Genomic DNA, 22,506 nt, shown 5'->3' on the forward strand with positions numbered 1-22,506 from the left:
TTCCATTTTTATGCACAAGCACAAAGATCATCGCATCTTCCATCACACGACATCCAGAACCTTTAAAACACTGCTGCATGTTTCAAAATGTCCACGTTGTAATACGGATTGAGGAACCAGAATAGCTTGACATGTTTTAAGGCGGCCCTAAGTCTTGGCTGAAGGAGGGACTCGTTTTAACTTGAACATGCAGCAGTTATCTTGTTCACTCAGGACCTCCCCAAAACTTTGCCATATAAAAGCCAGGGTCAATCGTTTGTTTAGGCAGTAGGGAGTTTCTGTAAGGGTCTGGATTGGAGTTACACAGACCGGACCCTACGTGTATGATTCAGGACAAAAACAGGATTCCCCTTGCCTCAAAGAGTCTACATGTCTAATATTTAGACATGTTCAGCTTTGTGGATATCCGGTTAGGGCTGCTGCTCGCCGCAGCGGTCCTTGTGGTGAGAGGACAGGGAGAGGATGATAGTGAGTATACGATTTTTACATCTGCTTTTGAAAAGATGCTTAACAGTGAACATTGAAAAACGCAAATTGGAAAGATGGTCTGGGGTTTTTTCCAGCTATACCTTGCAAGTGACCTGCAATGGGAACATTTCGGAAATGTCTTGAGGAAAAGCTGCAGTTTCTTTTTTAGAAATTAACTTGCATCTTTCTGCACGCGGACTTGTGTTCGTTCCTGCGATTGTTGCTGAGCGCGTGCACTTGCATGTTCAGCCCGCGCGCATCTGGATGCGCTCAAAGAAAGATAAACGCAACATGGATGAGAGAGTGAGAGAGTGAGCATTTGGTATCTTGTGTACTCTCCTCCTCATACAACTCTTTCATTTTTGCGGTTTACATTTTGGATAACTGGATATAACATCTTATATTGGATTACAACCATAATAGACGAAGTGCACTCGTTTGATTAACGCATTTTTTTATTTAGTTTTAACCGAGCAAGCTGACTGACAATAAAAATAACTATTTAAATACTCACCAGCAGAAACGTTATGTTGGTAAAGTTTTCTTTTGTTAACGATGCTGACATAGTTTCATCGCTTAAAGTAATTTGGGTGTGACGGTACCTTGCACGAGACACTGGCGCCGCCAGATGGTTGACTTTATTATTACTCATGTGAAAGCGGATGGCCTGTCCTCCAAACCATTCCCATTTTTTAAATGAACCCGTGACTTTAAACCAACTTGACTGTAGGCAGTTTTGGTGATCCACACTTGGGAGAAATTGGGTGAATTCAGGTAAATTGGGACATTTTTTGACAGTCATGCGAAATCTCAGTAGTGTCCCAGTTTATATGACATCACCCTATTCCTTATTGCTCTAACTTAGATGGCATATTTACCAACAAAATCTCTGACAGGATATGCACAGGATACTTTTATTTACCTAAATATATTAATGATTTTTTTTTTATTCACAGTGTCATTCGGTAGCTGTACGTTGGAGGGTCAGCTTTACAACGACAAAGATGTATGGAAACCTGAGCCTTGCCAAATCTGCGTCTGCGACAGCGGAACCGTTATGTGCGACGAGGTGATCTGCGAGGATACATCAGACTGTGCCGATCCAGAAATCCCCGAAGGAGAATGCTGCCCCATTTGCCCCGATGAGGGTACACTTACCGCTTTTGCTCCAGTTAATTTCTATAATGCGCACCTTGCGCTCACAGTAGATCTGTCGCCATCTAGCGTACAAACGCTTAACCGCATGCTGCAGGAGTTATCTGTCATTGGCCTGCCGCCACTCTCATGTTGGAGACCTGTGGAGGGATTTTGAAATACATTATTGGATTCATTACTGGAATGTTTTTACGTGGGACTAAGGGATTCCGGATGCTTTTGCTGTTGTTTTTATTAACTTTAGGCTGACTGCATTATTTAACATTTTTTGCTTAGTGAGCTGTGGTACATAATACATTATAGTAGATTAATTGTTACAAACATTAAAACTTTAATAGCTGTAAATGAATGCATATATGATTTAAACATCTATGACAGTTTATGATCTTTTAAGCATTGCAATGTAAGACTGTTTGGTCATTTAAAGTTATTTTGTAGTCTTTTACTAGTTAAGGATTTTGAACCGCTTTATGGTCATAGTGAATTTTTCTTATAGGTTTTCTTAATGTGATTTAGAGTGGCACGGTTGTAAAATATATATACATTTTATTTTATTCTTTAGATCCAGAGCCTGCACCTGTGCCTCCAAGCCCTGAGGTTAGTTTGGATATATTAAACATTTTTCTAATATGCAATATTACGTTCTTATTATCACTGTTATTTTTTAATGGCAAATGTTAGCTAGCATTATATATTTATGTATGTTAAATACAAATCCATATTATATAAAGCTGATAACATAGCTTAAACTTTGTTATAGCATATATGAAACCACAACATACCTGATTCACATAAAAATACACTTTTTGTGTTATTTACACGTATAACATAAACCAATATGTAATGTCACTTTTTCATTTCAGCCTAATGGTAGACCTGGTCCAAAAGGTGACCCAGTGAGTACAATTCTTATTTTGAATGTCCCTGTTTATCATTTTAAACTATGCATCTACACATTTAATACACATGTCATGTTTAAACCAAATACTAGAACAACTGAAACACACTGGTCATTGGCTTCATTGATGAGATAAGATTTGTTGAAAAAAATATAATAATGTTAGAACCAATTGTGATGTTATAGAGCATTTAAGGTTTTGACCTCTGCTTGTCCGACTGACCTTTGACCTTTATAACCCCATGTGTAACATGAAACAAGATAAGGTTTTTATTTTTTTTAAATGCATCAGGTGACACATATAATTCAGCATGTATTTTTGCTGCTTTATATTATATAGCACATTAGATCAAATACAAATATTTTTATGTTATCAAACTGATTGTAAATTACAGTTTCAGAAAGGAGCACTGCATTATTATGTGTACCCTTCTATAGATATTAAAGTCATATTGAACAAACAGGAAGTTGTAAAGATTATGTTGAGATTTTATGTGCTGATTTGATGTTACTCAACATCTGTGCTATACGATTGACAGGGTCCCGAAGGGCCTCCTGGCAGGGATGGCATTCCCGGAGAAAATGGACTCCCTGGACCTCCAGGTCCTCCTGGAACTGCTGGCCTCGGTGGCGGAGTAAGCGATTTAATTTAGATCTCATAAAACTTTGACTCTGTAATTGTGGTGTCAGCATGCTTATAATTTGATTCGGCAGAGTCTTACTGTGTTTGTCTCTATTCAAAAACATTAATCTGGCAGTGGTCCCCATGCTAGGCCATTTTACAATCAGTATTTCTCTTGGCATGTTCAAAAATGAAATATATATATTTTTTACAAGAGTTAAAAGTGAGGTCAGGTAGTTCAGAAGTGAAGGTGTAAAGAGTAACATGTCCACTATATAGTTCAGTACCAGCAAGGTGAACAGCTCCTTCCTGTGAAGCAGAGTTGAAAAAAAAATGCAAAGCAGGCGGGTCATTTAAAAAGTGAAAACTATAGCCTTTTATAGTTAAGGTGTTTTATTACTCTGTAGCATTAATACTGTGTAGTACGATAAAGCATTTGGGGGGTATGCTATAGTTATTTCAGCTAGGTGAAAATCCATATTGAGATTTAATGACTTAATTGTTACTGAGAGAGAATAACTCTGTATTTCATCACAAATAAACTTCTGCTTCTTGTCCTGCCCTACAGTCCTTCCTTTCCCAAATGGCTTACGGCAGTGATAAATCCAGTGGACCAGCCCAACCCGGACCACCTGTAAGATACACTTCTATTCATCTTGGTTGACAGATTGTTTTCCTTCACAATCTCACACAAAACAGATGGAAAATGTTATTTGATATCTTGGATCATTTATACAGTTTTAGAAAAGCATATGGGTATTAAAAACTGTGTATAATAAACATGCATGCATATACAAGCATATAGTTACAATATATAGTGTTGCAATATTTATATTAGTAACAGACCAAAATATTATCCATGCTAATTATTTTGCCAATTTGTATTTGACTCTAGTAACTTTGGCTCATTTGTACAATAACATAACTGACCATTCTACCTTCTTTTATGTTTCACAATCTTTTTAATGATGGTCTTGTCACTTTAAAAGAATCTATGAACCTATACAAAACATATACAAACATACATGGTATGAGTATATGTGTTATTATATGAGCATTGTAGTATTATAATTCGGCACTGTTTAAGAGTAATTTCAGTATTATTTCTTTTTCATTTATTTCTATGTTTTCCTTGTTATTTGTTTGTCTTGTAGGGCCCAATGGGTGCCCGTGGCCCCCCTGGAGTTGCAGGTTCCCCCGTAAGTCTATTTCATTACTATTTCTTGTTTTTACCTTACAAATGTTGCAGATTTCTGAAAACAAATCCTGCTTTAGGAATAGTCATGAGAACTGTCAATCAATGACTGTTCACTTTTTTATAAAGCCATAGGACTGATGACAATAAAAGCGCAATGAAACCTAGCCAAAATAAAACCTACACATTTAAAAGTCAGTGAGGAAGATATATTTTTAAAAGAAGTTTACAATCTCTTTCCGCTCTTAATCTTAATATGTGACTGTCCTGCATTTCTGGCTTTTTTAGGGCCCTCAGGGATTCCCTGGACCCCCAGGCGAGCCCGGTGAGCCTGGTTCTCCTGTGAGTATTCTCGGCTTCTCGTGACCTTGTTAAATCACTTTATATAAACACTAATTAATTTTACTATTCGAAATATTCATTATTCACATTTGAAAATATTTAGAAACCTCACAGAACACATTTGACAAATATGACATATTTACACCCTCTCTCATACACATAAGCAGCTTGTGAAAACTGTCGCTGTTTTCTGCAGGGTCCAATGGGTTCTCGCGGCCCTGCTGGTCCTCCTGGCAAGAATGGAGATGATGGTGAGTTTTTTAAAACAGCTTACATAAAACATAAAATAAGTCATTTTCAGAATTTAGATAAAATGTTTTCTTAATGAAAGAAGCGTGGGCTAACTTTTAGTGTCCTGCTTCTCAAACATTTCTCCTTAGAAACACACAGTAGTAATTTCTCAACAATGTCTCAAACTGTGCTGTGATGATATTGATTTCATGTTATAGTATATTAGTCTTTATTAAAGTCTCTAGTTAATCTATTCTTAATCCAGACCTTAGATGGGTCAAATACAAGTCAAAGCTGAACATTTACCTGTTTTTTCAAAATGTACAATACATACTTAGTAATGCATGCTTCAACATGCAAGCCTAGGTACTGTTCCTGTCTTTTTCACTCTTTTCATTCCCACTCCTTACCAGGGTGAGCCTGGCAAAGCTGGTCGTCCTGGTGAGCGTGGAGCTGCTGGCCCTCAGGTACGTTTTAATCTCACGCCACTTTTTGCACACCTGTACACACAGGATTAAGAATAATAAAAAGCATGATGCTAACTCACTGTCATAGGCCTTATAAACGTAATCAGATGTTTATGTAATGTTTATTACATTTATTTCACAGGGTGCTCGTGGCTTTCCTGGAACTCCTGGACTTCCTGGCATCAAGGGACACAGAGTAAGTACGACTGCACATATGCACTGTTTATGCACATTTTCTGTTTATAATACTTTATTATATTTTCTTTGCAATATAATTAAATATTATTAATATATGGTAATTATTTTCCATTCTATTCAAATAACGTTATTGTCCCTTACAGAGGTTTCTCTGGTCTAGATGGAGCTAAGGGAGACAGTGGCATTGCTGGACCTAAGGTAACTTGTATTTTTATGCACAAATTAGCCGTGTGCGTTTGACAGTGTTGATTCTCTATTTGTTGTGTGTCTTCTGTGATAACAGGGAGAGGCTGGTATCCCCGGTGAGAGTGGTGCTCCTGGACTCATGGTGAGTGACTGACTGAGCTTTTATTTAAGGTGAGATCCAAAGTTTGTGTGAAGATTGTTCTTACTTTTCCTCTCTCATCTATTTCTTTCATGGGTCCTCGTGGTCTGCCCGGTGAGAGAGGTCGCCCTGGTCCCTCTGGCCCTTCAGTAAGTGCCATGAATATCCATATATCACTCAGATTTTGTGGTGGGCATTAAAATTGGAAACATTTCCCTATTAGGCCAGTATACTGTACAAACTTAAACAGCATTACGTCGTCAATGGTGGAGGACGAATGAGAATGTGTTTGGCTCACTAATGTCAAATTATGATCAGGTTCCTTATGAAAACTAACCATGGTTTACTGCAAATTCAACTGAAAACTATAGTTTAATGGTTCACAAGATGGTGCCAGGGGGCTCCCAGTTTTATTTTATAAAATACATAAATTTATCATAGATTATGTGCAATTAAACCTCAGAAAAATAAGGCCACTAACCAACAGCAATACATTGTATTATTTAATATGTTAGATTTCAAATTCTAAGTTTGAGATTGTTTTATGTAATATGGGGGGCATGGTTGCACCCTACACAATGCGGGGGGCGTACGCTGAAAAGTTTAAGAAACAGTGCTATAGTAAAACCATGGTTTTGCTACAGTAGCCATATTTTAACCATGTTTTTTGTAGCAAAATCATTACAGATGATAATTATAATGGCAAAAAACATGGTTATCAAACTTTTACTATAATTAAACCTTGGTTAATTTTCAACAGAGATTTAACAAAACGTAGAGCTTTTATGACATTTCTAACTTTTAACTGATTAACTTTTTAACTAATAACCAGCATAATACATCATAGCTATTGGATAAAGTTATTATAAAGTGTCTTTTACTGGTGGTTGGCTGAGAGTCTGGGTGAGGGATTTCTGACACTGTACTCCAGTATAGAGTTTAATTATAATAGTAATGTTATTTGCATGTCCTATCCAAACTATCCACCTTTACTGAATCATCTCAAGTAACTCGTCTTAATACGTGTCAAAATCTAGAACTAAATAGTTCAACCCTTTAAAGGGATTTATATGCCACTGACACGTGGAGTTGAGGAACAATATGATACCACACGATCATTAAAAACTGTTCTGGGGGTTTGTGGAGAAGTTGTAGTCAAAGAATTGTTAACCTCTGTTTCCTCTTGTTAACCTATAAAATGTACAGATTTTTATTTGAGGGTTCATTTGGGTTTAATTATTCGTTAAATGCTTGAAGGTACTTTATTAAAGGTGTCATTACAGTTCATGATTGGATAATGGGTGATTGTAATCTTTTTTGATTTCTTGCAGGGTGCACGTGGTAATGATGGCAACAGTGGCCCTGCTGGACCTCCCGTAAGTCTCTGCTAAAACTGTAATTACTGCATTTACATCTTAGAATCTACTGATAGTGTTTATTTAATACATATATATACAAATGCAATTTAATGTTCAGTGATGCTAAAATGAAGATGAGATATACAAATGGGTAGTTAATTTAGTTTGGTTTTAATAATGATGTAGCTATTGATATTTTATAATGAATTACAGTATTACACTCAACAACACTTGACAACAACCTAGCATAGGGTTATTTATAACCCAACAGTAGGGTTTGCCCATATCTGACCCAACTATGGGTTAAAAAAACAACCTAACATTTTTTTAGAGAGGACACCCAAAACAATTGTTTATTAGAATATTAGAAACTTGTTAGCAATGTTTGTGATTATAAAGTCTTTCTATTTTCTGCTACTTTAGGGATCCACTGGCCCTGCTGGACCTCCTGGATTCCCTGGTGGTGCTGGTGCTAAGGTACGATAGCTCCTAACATTACTCGCTCTGAATAAATGAGTCTGTGGAAATAAATTGGTACAGCTTTCACAGTTGGCATGTTCGGGAAAGTTTTTTACATTGTAGTTTCTATGATTGCTGTTTGATTAAGATTCAATGATTACTATAGTGTGGTACACTTTCTGTTTGGCCTTATTAGGGAGAAACTGGCCCTGCTGGAGGCCGTGGTTCAGATGGACCTCAGGGAGCCCGCGGTGAGCCTGGTAACCCTGGACCTGCTGGTGCTGCTGGCCCTGCTGTGAGTATTTAAATACTGCGACCATGAATTAAATGAAAAATCAGAAAATCGTGGATGTTTAAGTTGAAATGAGAGTTGTAAACCCAAATAAGAGTAAAGAAATTGAATGAATAAAAAATCATAATTTAATATTTTATAATTAAAATAATAATAATTTCATGATTTTAATGAAAAGATCATCATTAATAAGGTGCTGTGTGTACATTTTAGTGGCATCTAGCTGTGAGATTGCAACCAACGTCTCAGTCCACTGCTCACCCCTCCCTTTCGAAATGCATAAAAAAGCTACGATAGCCGCCACGGGACAAACATGTCATAATTTGAGACAATGTAGTGACAAAGCGTGCTCTATAGAGCAGGTTGTTTGTTTAGGGCTACTGTTAAAACACGGCAGAGCAAAATGGCCACTTCCATGTAGGGGAAAATCGCGGTGTATTTAGATAAAAAACATCTCACATCTAAGGTAATAAACACATAGCAGTTTATTATGTAAGGTCTTTATACCTCACTGATAATATAGTTATGTATATTACATTGCATTTCTGTCAAGAGATCATTCTAAAAGTTACACACTGCACCTTTAATATATATAAAATAAATCAAATAAATCACATTTTAATAGGTTTTTAAACCAAAAAATAGATCTAAGATATTATTATATAAATTAAATTGAGTTATGTTAAGCAGTTTAATTCATTGCAGAAATTTTTTGAAAAAGAAAAAAATAGATATTGCTGTATTGCTGTATATTGCTATATTAATTCTGTTGTTTTACTACATAGGGCGCCCCTGGATCTGATGGTGCTCCCGGTGGCAAAGGTCCTACTGTAAGTATTATTTTTCTCACAGATCTTTATTATTATCCAGTGTATATAAAGTTATATTACTTAGCATTGGCTAGTTTTAATCACAGCTGATTTGCCCTTTTTGAATGTACTGGTCCTGCTGGCATTGCTGGAGCTCCTGGTTTCCCAGGTTCCCGTGGACCTGCTGGACCTTCTGGCCCCAACGGTGGTCCTGGACCAAAGGGTAACAATGTATGTATGCCACTAATTTTATTATGAATACACGAAGGGTGCAATAATACATTTAAATGCTTTCATTTCAAATTTTGGCTTTTGAGATTAAAAGTGGTGTAAAAGACTTGGAAAAGTGATTAAAAATAGGAGGTTATGTCATACGCTACTGTAGGTATCCGAGGTTGCTCTTATTGTATTTCTCTAACCATTCAAATGTAATTTGAAGTTGATTTAAAGTCTGGAAAACTAATATTCTGAGTTTAAATATCTGGAAAACTTTTGCTCCTTTTCCAGGGTGATCCTGGTCCTCAAGGCCCTAAGGGAGAACCCGGTACTAAGGGAGAACCTGTAAGTAGCAAATCATTTGATTTGAAGCATTTCATATTTCATAACAGTTTGTTTCATATTATATATTAAATATACATAGACCTATTCTGTTATATATATACAGTAATAGTTGTTTTTGCTCATTCATAGGGCCCAGCTGGAGTTCAGGGTCTTGCCGGGCCTAGTGGTGAGGAGGGAAAGAGAGGACCTCGTGGTGAGCCCGGTGGTGTCGGACCTGTTGGACCCGCTGGTGGCCGTGTAAGTTTAATTTACAAAAAAGATCTGTGGTGATTTTGCAAGTAATCATTTGAGCATTCTTGTTTCTCATACTTTGTCTTTATCTTTCAAAAGGGTGCCCCTGGCAACCGCGGTCTTCCTGGTCCTGATGGAGCACCTGGACCAATGGCAAGTCACTATATTTTTAAATACTTAATCGTAAAATAATCAATACAGTACCTTATAGACTGTGCACATGATATACTTTAAGTTTACTGTAGAGGTATTTTAATCAATGCGCACTATTACATTTCTGTCAGGATACCTAAAATAAACCTAGTTTTAAAGTTTGCACCTGTTTTTAATACTTTACAATAAACCCTCTCGACCATCAATAAAAAATTGTGCATGAGCCTCTTGTTTGTCCTGAGCCATTAAACGCTCAACTGGTCTCCTTCTGCTTAATCTTTGGTTTGCTATATTTCGTTTAAACTATACTTTTAAATCCACATTGATATTCACACTGATAACTAAAAACGAATATCTGTACAACTCAACAGTAGTAAATTCAGTTAGTCCTGACTGCTTTGACTTTATCTCACAGTAATAGCAGCTTGTTGTCAGGGAGCTGTCCAGGGTCCTGTAGCAGATTTCAGTAGCTGAAATACGAACTATTTATTATTGTCTTTCCTCATTCTATATTTTAGGGCGCCGTGGGTGACCGTGGTGCTAATGGACCAATGGGAGCTCAAGGATCTACCGGAGAGGCTGGTCGCCCTGGAGAGCCAGGATTGCCCGGATCAAAGGTGAGATATTGGCCACGCTTTATGATTTCACAATTATATCAATGTATGAAGAGTCAGAATTTTCACCCCACATGTTTTCTGTTTATTTTAGGGTATGGCTGGTACCCCTGGAAGCCCTGGACCTGACGGCAAAGCTGGACCAGCTGTAAGCAGCATATTATTTATTACAAGAGCTGGGCATAGATTCATCTAGATTAATATCACACAAAATAAAATTAATTTTTGGCCTAATATATGAGTAAATATTATGTGTATTTAAACACATATTTATCTAGATTAATCTATGGCCAGCACTATTTATTACCTTGTTTTTATTTGTATGGAACATAGCACTCGTAACATTAAACCATTCATAAGATATTTATTTTATGATTTACAGATATACATGAATCTTTAGAAATGCTGACAGAGGCAGCTTTGTAATGATAAGGTCATGATTTCTCAGGAAATGCATGGACATTATTCATAAAGTGTGTAGATTGAATGCACTGGTTTGACTTAATGCCAAATATGTAAATGTAAACATACAGTGCAGGGCAAATGTCTTAATCATGTCACAAAAAATGTGTTACACTTTATTTTAAGGCACTGTCAGAAAAAAATTGTCTCTATCCAGGACTAGGCCTTCACAAGCAAACCTAACAAAAAACATTATTGGTGTGCATCTTAAGACAAAACAATGGCACTGATATTTGTTAAGATATGTTATTTTTAAATTAAGCAGCTCAAATATGCATTTTAGTCTGGGACCGGAAAACAACCCCAAAGAGTTCATATTAGTACCTCCGAGGTACATATTGGTATACCAAAAATTGTATATTAGTACCTCAGAAGTACATATTTGTACCAAATGTATACATATCTGTACCTAAATGGTGCATATAAGACTATAGAGCTAGGGACCATTTTATGACCATTTTTTCTAAAACCAGAGTACAAAGTATTTATAATTAGCATCATGTATTTACTGTAGTGTTTGGTTTAGGGTTACATGCGATTCATGCAAAATGTACTGTTATTACTATAATAACTACATATACTATCATAATGAAGTGATACAGAGATCTGATCTCACCATCAAGACAAATCCTAAATCTACAAAAACCGTGGCAACGTATCCTATATCTCACTTGATTTACAGTTGGGAAATGATATTTGTAATTTTACATTGATACTTAACGTGAAGATAGCAAAAATAAATATCTTTTTGGTAAAGCATCTAATGTGCTTGAAACTTTAAGCAGTATTATATTGTGCATATTATTGTATACAGTATGTTCTCCTATAACTGTGGGTTATATGTTTTTGGACTGAAGGTGCTAAAAATGATTGGGTCTGTGTGGCTTCTTCCAATAGGGTTCCCCTGGACAAGATGGCCGCCCAGGACCAGCAGGACCTGCTGGATCTCGTGGTGCACCTGGCATAATGGGATTCCCTGGTCCCAAGGGTACTGATGTAAGTTACACTATAACAAGACATACATACATATATACATTAATATAAATACATATATAAATCCTTCATCAACGTCTGATTTTACAAATTGTGTACATTTTAAGTACATGCATTGAGTTTATTATTCTTATTATTTATAGCATCTATTACTCTTTTGTAGGGTGAATCTGGTAAACCTGGCGAGAGAGGCGTTGCCGGACCTCCTGGTCCCATGGTGCGTACTGACTTTTTGAAGTTTATGCTACTATGAAAAAAATATTTCATTTTAGGAACATTTTACTTGGCAAAATTTCTCTGAATCCTCTGCTTATATTTTAATCATTGTATTTTTGCTTTGTATTTATATAGGGTGCTCCTGGCAAGGATGGTGATGTTGGTGCTCCTGGACCTTCTGGACCTGCTGTATGTATATTTCAATAATTTAAAGGTGCTAAAAAACTATTTCTGCCATTTATGTAGACTATAACTGTTTGTTTTTTGGTTCTGTCATCTCATAGGGACCTGCTGGAGATAAGGGAGAAATGGGACCTGCTGGCGGTCCTGGATTCCAGGTACATTTTCACCTGCAAATGAATGCAAATAATTAGCAGTGTAATCTAAATGTATTATAGTTTTCATTTACCGGTTAGACTTTGATTGACAGTTTATTATATTATTGAACCTATTTAGTTAAACCATCCCCTTTCATTCTCTTCCAGGGACTACCAGGTGCACAGGGTGCCACTGGTGAGAGCGGCAAACCTGGTGAACAGGGTGAACTAATAACACTTACTTATAGTGTTCAACTTACTTAAGCAACTTCATAACAACTTCAACAACTTACATCAGTTATAATTTTCCTGTGTTTGGTCAGTATTACTTATCTTCTATTTAACTTTTCAGGGTGCTCCTGGTGAGGTTGGTCCTTCTGGTCCTTCAGGCCCAAGAGGTGAGTATCTTCTTCCTAACAGAAATAGCTGAAATTAATTTTTTAATTATGTATATGCTTTTGCTTTTAACTTTGATATAGTGGGGGGTTTTTTTTCATTTAATCATAGCACATTTTTTCAGTAAGTTAGGTGAGACACTTATTCTTAATCATTTTGCTTAGGGTGAGAGAGGTTTCCCTGGTGAGCGTGGAGGCAATGGCGCTGCTGGTCCTCCCGGTCCTCGTGGAGCCCCTGGTTCTCCTGGTAATGATGGTGCTAAGGTAAGACTCTCAATTCAATAGCATTGTAACTCAAATGAATAATATTTCCAGAGATCTATAAATATATGGCTATGTGTGTAGGGAGAGCCTGGTGCTGCTGGAGCTCCTGGTGGTGTTGGTCCTTCTGGAATGCAGGGAATGCCCGGAGAGAGAGGTGCTGGTGGCATGCCTGGAGGCAGAGGTGAAAGAGTAAGTATTATAATATATGGATTTATGGAATACTCCAGCAACTCGAGTAAGCTAAAAACTGATTTGGTTTGATTTGCACTTTCAAGATGAATGCACATTACATGAGGTAACAATTACGACCAAAACGTAGTGACAAAAATGAAACAGTGCTAGCTTTAGTTCCACCGCAGTGTTAATGATATTATAAACAAGTGTCTTTCCTCTTCAGGGTGATGGTGGACCCAAAGGACCTGATGGTGCCCCTGGTAAGGATGGCTTGCGTGGTATGACTGGCCCTATTGGACCTCCTGGCCCCAGCGGTGGTCCTGGTGAGAAGGGAGAGAAAAGTCAATACAAAAACATTCACCTAACTAATACAGCAAACAAACTGTATGTTTCCATCTATAATTATGAATCATTCCAAAATCATTTTCCTAATGTAAATTTAAATTTAAAAAAATCTGTGCTCCTGGCTGTTCTACAATAAGCCATTTGTAATATTTTTAAACTTATAAGGCATTTACAAAATTAAGTACTGAAATGAAATGCTCAAAAGTACTGTTGTCTCTATAGTATGTTATACATTATAGTAATAAAATGTTTGCGGTGGTCCTCTTGTGGTTGTATTGTAGGGAGAGCCTGGTGCTGTTGGCCCTCCTGGATTGACTGGATCTCGTGGTTCCCCTGTAAGTTTTCAGTATGCTACTCAAAACCCAACAACACATCAAATCTCTGATATGTATAATATCCATATAATTTAATATCTTAAAATATATGTAACAAGGCAATGCCAACACTCTAATAATAGCTGGGTTAAAAATGACCCAATGTTGGGTTATATGCAACCATGTGTTATATTACCCAGCAGCAGGCTTAAAACAACCCAGCATTGGGTCAATTTGAACCCAGCGGTGTGTTCTGTGTAATATTTATCCATAATGGGTTAAAAATAAACCATGCATGTTTAGAGTTAATGTAGCACAAAGCCTGTAATCACTAATATTAACATCATACAGTGTATGAGCAATTTAATACAAAACACTGATTATAAATGTTTGTCTTGTATCATCTCAGGGTGAGCGTGGTGAGGTTGGTTCCCCTGGACCTGCTGGTTTCGCTGGACCCCCTGTGAGTATAAGTGATATATCTCATGCCACTTTAACTCAACCAGTAAACTACTCGTTCTTCAACCAGAAGAGCTTAAGTTTTTCTGTTCTCAATCCAGGGTGGTAACGGTCAACCTGGTGCTAAAGGAGAGACTGGTGACAGTGGACCTAAGGGTGACGCTGGAACCCCTGGACCTCCCGGACCCACCGGAGCTGCTGGCCCACAGGTGCTGCATTCATCAGACCTTCTTTCTGTGATTTCAATCTCTGGTAGTTATAGATGAAGATTATCTTGTGTTGTGAGATATTTGGAAAATCACCATTAAATGCATTAGTGCACGGGTTCCCAAACTTTCTCATTCTAGGGCCTACCTTAACATGTCAAAATCTGGGATGTCTGGAAACATATTGTTTTTATTTTCCTTTTCATTGTATGAATGAAGCCAACCACATTTAAGATAACATATTAAAAACATTATAACCATGAAAGATAATTATTTGGACTACACTGTTGTAGTCTTATTCATTGCAAAGTCTCTTGGCTGTTGTGCAGCCCACCTTATCCCACTGTGTGATCCACCAGTGGGTCCCAACAAATAGTCTAAAAACCCCTGCATTAGTGGGAATATACTCATTTTTCTGGTTTATGTAGATGAATGTGTTTTATTTACAACATCTGTTGTTTTTTAACAGGGACCTGCTGGTGCTACCGGAGCTAAGGGTACTCGTGGTGGTCCTGGAAGTCCTGTAAGACTCAATTTGCAAAATATACAGCTAAAAAATGAATATTATGTTATGTGTCAAATCAATTCTGCATAAATTAACAGTATTGAGAGCAATCCAAAAAAAGGGGAATCTTAAATATATTGTTTATGTTATAGACCCTTTTACTGTTTGTACACAAATTATTTTAATGAGTTGACTTTATCAACTTTTTCAACACAGCTACCAGATCCGTGTACTATAGAAGACATTAGCAGATGGCCAAAAATAAAGTTGCCAGATACATATATTTGTATATTAGTATATCATATTAGTGCAACCAAACGCAACAACCAGACATTTTGATGCTGGGAAACCGTTTTAATAAACTTTCTGAGTTGCTAACACATTATAACCACTTGATAACAATACCACTTCCATTGCCAAAATGATCGCGCAGGCTATTTGATCACGTGGGCAGTAAAAGGGTCTATAGTGTACTACAAAAGAGTTACTGGCGAAGACTTTATAAAGCTAAATGCTGAATTCAGACGATGGCAGAAAACTAGACCCACTGCTTTATAATGGCAAAATGTATAAAAATAGATGAAAAGTTTTTCATTTAGAAAAAAACACCTTTTCACATTTGGTAAGTTGCTTTCGTATATGATGTCACTTTTTTGGGGCAGTGCCCCGTCTCTTGTAGGGGAACCCAGATTTGCCATATGCGACGTCCCATTTGGAGCTCTTAAACTTTTTAACAGAAGTTTGCTGTTAAGTAGTCACGGTGTCTTTGTTTTTGCATAGGGTGCTGCTGGTTTCCCTGGTGCTGCTGGAAGAGTTGGACCTCCAGGCCCCCCTGTAAGTAATGCTCCCTAAAGCAAATCTTTCATAAAATTAATCTTTAGATAGCATAAAGTTGATAAAAATAACACCCCCATTTTATCTTAGGGTGCTTCTGGACCCCCTGGCCCAACTGGTGCTGCTGGTAAAGAAGGACCAAGAGGAAATCGTGGTGAGAGAGGACCTGCTGGTCGCCCTGGTGAGGCTGGTGCTGCTGGAGCCCCAGGACCTTCTGGAGAGAGGGGTAGCAGTGGTCCTGATGGCCCTGCTGTAAGTAATTAAGCCACAGCTACAAATAATAATATTGTTGAATAATTCGGCTGCACATTTAGATTAGATTTATATTTTCCATTCATAGACTGTAGATTGGAACAACATTAATAGCTCATCAGCTAGAGCTTTGTGTTAGCGGCACAAAAGGTTGTAGGTTCAAATCCCCAGGAAAAAATGTGTAGTTTTAGATAAAAGCATCTACCAAAAGCATAAAAAACAAAAAGCATTTTAAGTGTTTGAGCTGTTCACTTACTGTAAAGAACAATGTTCTGCGTGCATAATACAGCAATTTGAGTGATTGGAGATCGTTTTAACAATTTTTCAAAAACGCAATGGAAAAACTTTTCCATTTTTAGTATGTCATCATGGTGTATGCATACACTTAACATGATTTCAGCAATCTACAATGTCTTTTTTTAAGGTTCGCTTAAGGTTCTACAGATGTATGTTGATAGAATGTAATACTAAGAATATTAAAGTAACATTTCAGTTTTCTTTCTTGTCTGGTTTTTAGGGTCCCGCTGGAGCTCCTGGACCACCTGGTGTTATTGGAGGTCGTGGTATCGTTGGTCTTCCTGGACAGAGGGGTGAGAGAGGTTTCAGCGGTCTCCCAGGACCATCTGTAAGTTTTCTAGTATATTTAAAGACCCTTTTATGCTGACAAAATTTGCATACATAAGATATAAACATTTCAATCTAACAGTTTGGCATGTGCGCTAAAAAGTCTTTATGACATCATCCTACAATTCTGCTTCAGATCAAATTTTTTGCGCAATGAAATTCTCTCTAGACACTTAAACCTAAAACCTAAAGCCTGAAATGAGACACTTGTTAATACATTTACTAGTTCCAATCAATTCATAATAAATGAATCAAATAAAGGTCTACTTGTTTTCATTGGAAATTTGTCATACTTAATGATTATTAATCCACACTTATTTACTTATACTTACTTATTTACCCTTCACCTTAGGGAGAGCCAGGAAAGCAAGGACCTACCGGACCTGTTGGTGAACGTGGACCACCTGGACCTATGGGTCCACCTGGACTGAGTGGAGCTACTGGTGAGGCTGGACGTGAGGTGAGGAATTACCCCTTTTATTCCTGAAAGATATACTATAGTGTCAAGTTTTTTTATTAGAGAACATAGTAGTGAAATGTTGCATGCTATAATGTGGTCGTTTTTACCTTAACACCCATCTTTCTCTGCAGGGTAACCCTGGACATGATGGTGCTCCTGGTCGTGACGGTTCACCTGGACCCAAGGTGAGCACAAGAACATACACATTTTATCTAACCCTTCTAACTTTGGTTTATGTCTACATTTTGCTTTAAGCACAGTGCAAGAGAAACAAATGGCAGTAATATTGTTAACTAAAGGTGTTATTGGAAAGTTCTTAAGACAACCGATTTTTAGATAATTTGTAAATAATCAAATTATTAATTTAATGCTAAAAAAACATTTAATTTCGGTATTTATTTATTTATTTCATTTCTGCATAAGAAATCCCTTACATAGCAGTGTGATGCATATAAATGATGTTTATTTTTATGGTGAATATACAAACATTCTGTTTCATCTGTGTTTTTATAGGGAGACCGTGGTGAGAATGGTAATGCTGGCCCTCCTGGTCAACCTGGTATGGCTGGTCCCCCTGGCCCCATGGGTCCATCTGGCAAACCTGGTGATCGTGGAGAGTCTGTAAGTTTTTAGTATTTTTTACAGTGTCCCTTTTATTTTTTTACCGAAATGCATTTTTTAACAAAAGTTTACCAAAAAAGCATGAGGTCAATTTGTATAGTGCTTATTTTTACAATGCCCCCTTGCTTCAAAGCAGCTTTACATGCAAAGCAAAAAAGATATGTATATATATAATATTGCTCCTGTTTTTTCCAGGGTCCTGCCGGTCCTGCTGGTCCCGCTGGTCCTGCTGGTGTCCGTGGTGCTCTGGTATGAGTTTTGAAAATCATTTATATCAATAGTACTGTGTTGTCACAAGTTTGATCAACTTGGCTCTGTATGCAGGGTCCAGCTGGTGCACGTGGAGACAAGGGTGAGGCTGGAGAGGCTGGAGAGAGAGGCATGAAGGGACACCGTGGTTTCTCTGGAATGGCTGGAGTTCCTGGACCCCCTGTAAGTCAGGACATAATGTCAAATATATGAATGAATCTGAAACGATCCACATATTATCTGAACAAACACCTAAGTTGATTTTGTAATACTGAAATTTACTCAATTTAAATGCTTTAGGGATCTCATGGTGACCAAGGTCCCGCTGGACCATCTGGCCCCGCTGGACCTCGTGTAAGTAACACAACATACCAGTTTTTGACTTAAAATATATATATAATTTTTTTTCAAATGAGTAGAATTAACCCAATATTTTCATTGAGGATAAACATTTTTTTCTTGTGGTTATAGGGTCCTTCTGGTTCTAATGGTGCTCCTGGTAAGGACGGCATGAATGGTTTGCCTGGACCTATTGGACCCCCTGGACCCCGTGGTCGTAGTGGAGAAATGGGACCTTCTGTAAGTCCTACAGGACATGGATTTTGAAATAACATGACGTCACAGTATTGCTCTAGAAAGATGTACGCCAATGTCCATTATCTCTCTTACCCAGGGTATTCCTGGTCCTCCTGGACCTCCAGGACCCCCTGGACCTTCTGGCATTGGTGAGCCTTTCCTGCCCATGCCCCAGCCTGAGAAGGCCCACGATCCTCTTCGTGGAGGCGGCTACAGAGCTGACGATGCTAACGTTCGCGATTCTGAGGTGGACACCACCCTTAAATCTCTGAGCCAGAAGATTGAGAACATCCGTAGCCCCGAAGGAACACAGGCCAATCCTGCCCGCATGTGCCGTGACCTCAGGATGTGCAATTCTGATGGAAAGAGCGGTATGTTTCTAAATAGGGAATGATTTGTGTCCAACATCCTGCTGTAATAATAGATTCAAAAAAATTCACATGTGCCTGTTCCTGTAAGGTTTCTACTGGGTGGATCCCAACCAGGGCTCTCCTTTGGATGCCATCAAGGTCTTCTGCAACATGGAGACTGGAGAGACCTGCGTCCACCCATCTCAGGCCTCCATTCCCATGAAGAACTGGTACACTAGCAAGAACATCAAAGAGAAGAAGCATGTGTGGTTCGGAGAGTCCATGCCCAATGGCTTCCAGGTACATCAAAACAACATTGCATTTATAGAAATTAATTATTGTCCATTGTTAGTTTATTCATAAAACATATGATTCAATCATACACTCACCTAAAGGATTATTAGGAACACCATACTTATACTGTGTTTGACCCCCTTTCGCCTTCAGAACTGCCTTAATTCTACATGGCATTCATTCAACAAGAAATGTTGGCCCATATTGATAGGATAGCGTCTTGCAGATTTGTGGGATGCACATTCAGGGCACGAAGCTCCCGTTCCACAACATCCCAAAGATGCTCTACTGGGTTGAGATCTGGTGACTGTGGGGGTCATTTTACTATACAGTGAACTCATTGTCATGTTCAAGAAACCAATTTGAAATGATTCGAGCTTTGTGACATGGTGCATTATCCTGCTGGAAGTAGCCATCAGAGGATGAGTACATGGTGGTCATAAAGGGATGGACATGGTCAGAAACAATGCTCCGGTAGGCCGTGGCATTTAAACAATGACCAATTGGCACTAAAGGGCCTAAAGTGCCAAGAAAACATCCCCCACACCATTACACAATTGCATTAATGAGAAATTGAACAGGTGTTCCTAATAATCCTTTAGGTGAGTGTATGCAAGGCCTCCCTATAACGGTTGTATTAGCATTCACATAAGTGTTACAAAGCCCACATGGGGTTAAACTTTCCTTTAAAGATAAACTAAATGAAAACTTAAATGATATGAATACAAATGATGTTAAACAAAAATTAGGACTTAAATGTTGGGTGTAAGGCATCAGGTATGCACAGACAGGATTATTGATATACATAAGTGGGGCGGCACAGTGGCTCACAGCAAGAAGGTCCCTGGCTAGGTCTGGAGGTCTTTCTGTGTGGAGTTTGCATGTTCTCCCTGTATTAGCATGGGTACTCCAGTTTCCTCCCACACTCCAAAAACTGCATAAGCCGTATTAGTGGCGGTTTCTTTGGACACCATGATATTTCATTATTTCATTATTATTCTCCTGGTCCTCCACAGTTCCAGTATGGCAGTGAGGGCTCAGACCCAGAGGATGTTAACATTCAGCTGACCTTCATGCGCTTGATGTCCAACGAGGCATCTCAGAACATCACCTACCACTGCAAGAACAGCATCGCCTACATGGACGAGACCACAGGCAACCTGAAGAAGGCTCTGCTCCTGCAGGGCTCCAACGATATCGAGATCAGAGCGGAGGGCAACAGCCGCTTTACATACAGAGTCAGCGAGGATGGTTGCACGGTGAGAATGGCTTTTCTCTCTAATGTTTTATTTTGACTTATTGTACTTGAATTTCTGCTTTCTCTATCCTAAAATATCTGTGCTCTATATAAATCGATACAATATATTGAGAACGCTCTTGTAATTTCTGATTTTTTTTTTTATTCCACGTCACACACTGGCACATGGGGCAAGACAGTCATTGACTATAAGACAACAAAAACATCTCGTCTGCCGATCATTGATATCGCTCCTATGGACATTGGTGCTCCCGATCAGGAATTCGGTGTAGAAGTTGGCCCAGTTTGCTTCTTGTAAAAAGAAATATCTGGACATGACTTTGCTGTTTTTTTCTAGCAGTCATCTTCAAATCTTTTCCTGTTCATAAAAACAAACAAACAAACTCTTATTCGGCTGCGATCGGTCCATGTGCTTAAACCTGAATTCCCAAGGACGGTGCTTGTTGTGAATTACGTTCCTTATGTTATGTTTTAAACAAAATCGAGGACCACTACATCAACCAGCATCAACATCAAGGACACTTAGCGAGCGTCCATTGCGTCAGCTGACAACAAGAAAGTAATATATACTTGTAAAATGCCCCGCCCCCTGGAGTTTAAAGAAAACCATCACCCAATCCAAAAAATACCAGTGACTTTTTTGCCATTCTCTTTTGACCACTGCGAAAGGACAATGAAAATGCTAATGTACCATTCTCTGGAGTTGAATAAATATGACAAACAACAGCCAAGTGTCTTGTTCCTTCTAACCAAAAGTGAGAAAAACATCGTGCAGGGAACAAAATTTAGGTAAAATGGTACAGTGTCATCTTGATATAATGGCTACCTCAGGACAAAAAAGCTCATGTAAAAAAGTTTTGGGGGGTGTGAGGGCAGTTTCTTTACTCTAGCAAGAATGGCTTGTTAGAAGTAAACGTGAAAAACAAGTAACAGGTATGAAAAGGTGCTACTTTCTCTATATAGGTCCTGTCTATGGTATGTATTAGAAAGAAAACAAGCTCATTCGTTTTTTTTACTGTCAGCTGCAGGGCCTTTTTGGTGCTAAATGTCAACAGAATGTTTTGCTGTCAATGTGATGCAACTGCTCTTATCAAAGTGTCAGAAGAGAGAAAAACGCTGGATTGGTAACTGTAAATTTGCACATAATTTGATAAAGGGTTGAGTGAATGGACTGATTGCCAGTTCCTCCACTTTCCGAGACCCCTGCTTTCAGTTTTATTTTTCTGTACATGCCGCTGCCCCCCTCATTTCTAGATTTTATTTCTTCTTTCCAAATGCAATGCACACCTTTTAATTTTATTTTGGGTTTTTTGTTTGATTTGTTTTTAGTGAAAGGTTTTTCAAAAAATTTAAAAAACAATTTTAACGAGGCGGCAAAAAGAAAACCACAGATGAAATAGACCCTCAAATGGTTCCAGCAAAGGATCTGTACTTATTTTGTACATGTATAGTATTTCGAGATGTTTTTAATTATTTTGGATGTTGAAATAAAGCATGTTTATGTGGTCAACTGGATGCTGGATATGTTATCTTCTTGTCATGGCCTCAATGCCTTTCTCGAAGCAGAAATTAAACAAACTACTATGCTTTCACTCAACTACCCAATTTCTATTTTATTTCCAGAAGTTGGAATGCATGTGGATAAAAAGTTAAAATTATGCTTTTTTATAATTGTGATATATTTCCAATCCTTTAAAGTTCTATATTATCTTATAAGATTATTATTTTATAAGATAATGATAATTAAAATATTTAAGATATAAACACTTTTACAAGGATCTTGTGTGGCACTTGTATTACAGTCACAAATGTATAGGCTTGATCGACTTCATGCGGCGCCGCAAGAATCGACAGCCGAATGACGTCAAAGTACCGCGAGAGCTAGAAGAAATTTGACATCGTATGATTTCTCGAATCATTCTCGCGATACTTTGACGTCATCCAGCTTTCGGTTCTTGCA

General features: G+C 38.0%; 1 protein-coding gene across 1 annotated transcript; it reads left to right on the top strand.

Moving 5' to 3' along the window:
* Positions 1 to 253: 253 nt before the first annotated feature.
* Positions 254 to 22,061, top strand: col1a1b (collagen, type I, alpha 1b). The gene is made up of 51 exons (XM_073866566.1): positions 254 to 468; positions 1,425 to 1,616; positions 2,186 to 2,220; positions 2,487 to 2,519; positions 3,061 to 3,156; positions 3,712 to 3,777; positions 4,298 to 4,342; positions 4,627 to 4,680; positions 4,877 to 4,930; positions 5,325 to 5,378; positions 5,521 to 5,569; positions 5,716 to 5,774; positions 5,860 to 5,899; positions 5,992 to 6,050; positions 7,233 to 7,277; positions 7,683 to 7,736; positions 7,915 to 8,013; positions 8,796 to 8,836; positions 8,948 to 9,050; positions 9,327 to 9,380; positions 9,510 to 9,617; positions 9,711 to 9,764; positions 10,283 to 10,381; positions 10,473 to 10,526; positions 11,738 to 11,836; positions 11,997 to 12,050; positions 12,185 to 12,238; positions 12,334 to 12,387; positions 12,535 to 12,585; positions 12,716 to 12,763; positions 12,927 to 13,025; positions 13,107 to 13,214; positions 13,423 to 13,528; positions 13,824 to 13,879; positions 14,268 to 14,321; positions 14,419 to 14,526; positions 14,993 to 15,046; positions 15,809 to 15,862; positions 15,953 to 16,114; positions 16,632 to 16,739; positions 17,091 to 17,198; positions 17,330 to 17,383; positions 17,712 to 17,819; positions 18,015 to 18,068; positions 18,144 to 18,251; positions 18,369 to 18,422; positions 18,540 to 18,647; positions 18,742 to 19,015; positions 19,104 to 19,294; positions 20,305 to 20,543; positions 20,694 to 22,061. The coding sequence occupies exons 1-51, from the start codon at positions 387 to 389 to the stop codon at positions 20,842 to 20,844; spliced, it is 4,347 nt and encodes a 1,448-aa protein (XP_073722667.1). The 5' UTR covers positions 254 to 386; the 3' UTR covers positions 20,845 to 22,061.
* The last annotated feature ends 445 nt before the right edge of the window (positions 22,062 to 22,506 follow it).

The sequence above is a fragment of the Misgurnus anguillicaudatus genome, chromosome 4 (genome assembly GCF_027580225.2).
Source record: "Misgurnus anguillicaudatus chromosome 4, ASM2758022v2, whole genome shotgun sequence".
NCBI classification, from domain to species: Eukaryota; Metazoa; Chordata; class Actinopteri; order Cypriniformes; family Cobitidae; genus Misgurnus; species Misgurnus anguillicaudatus.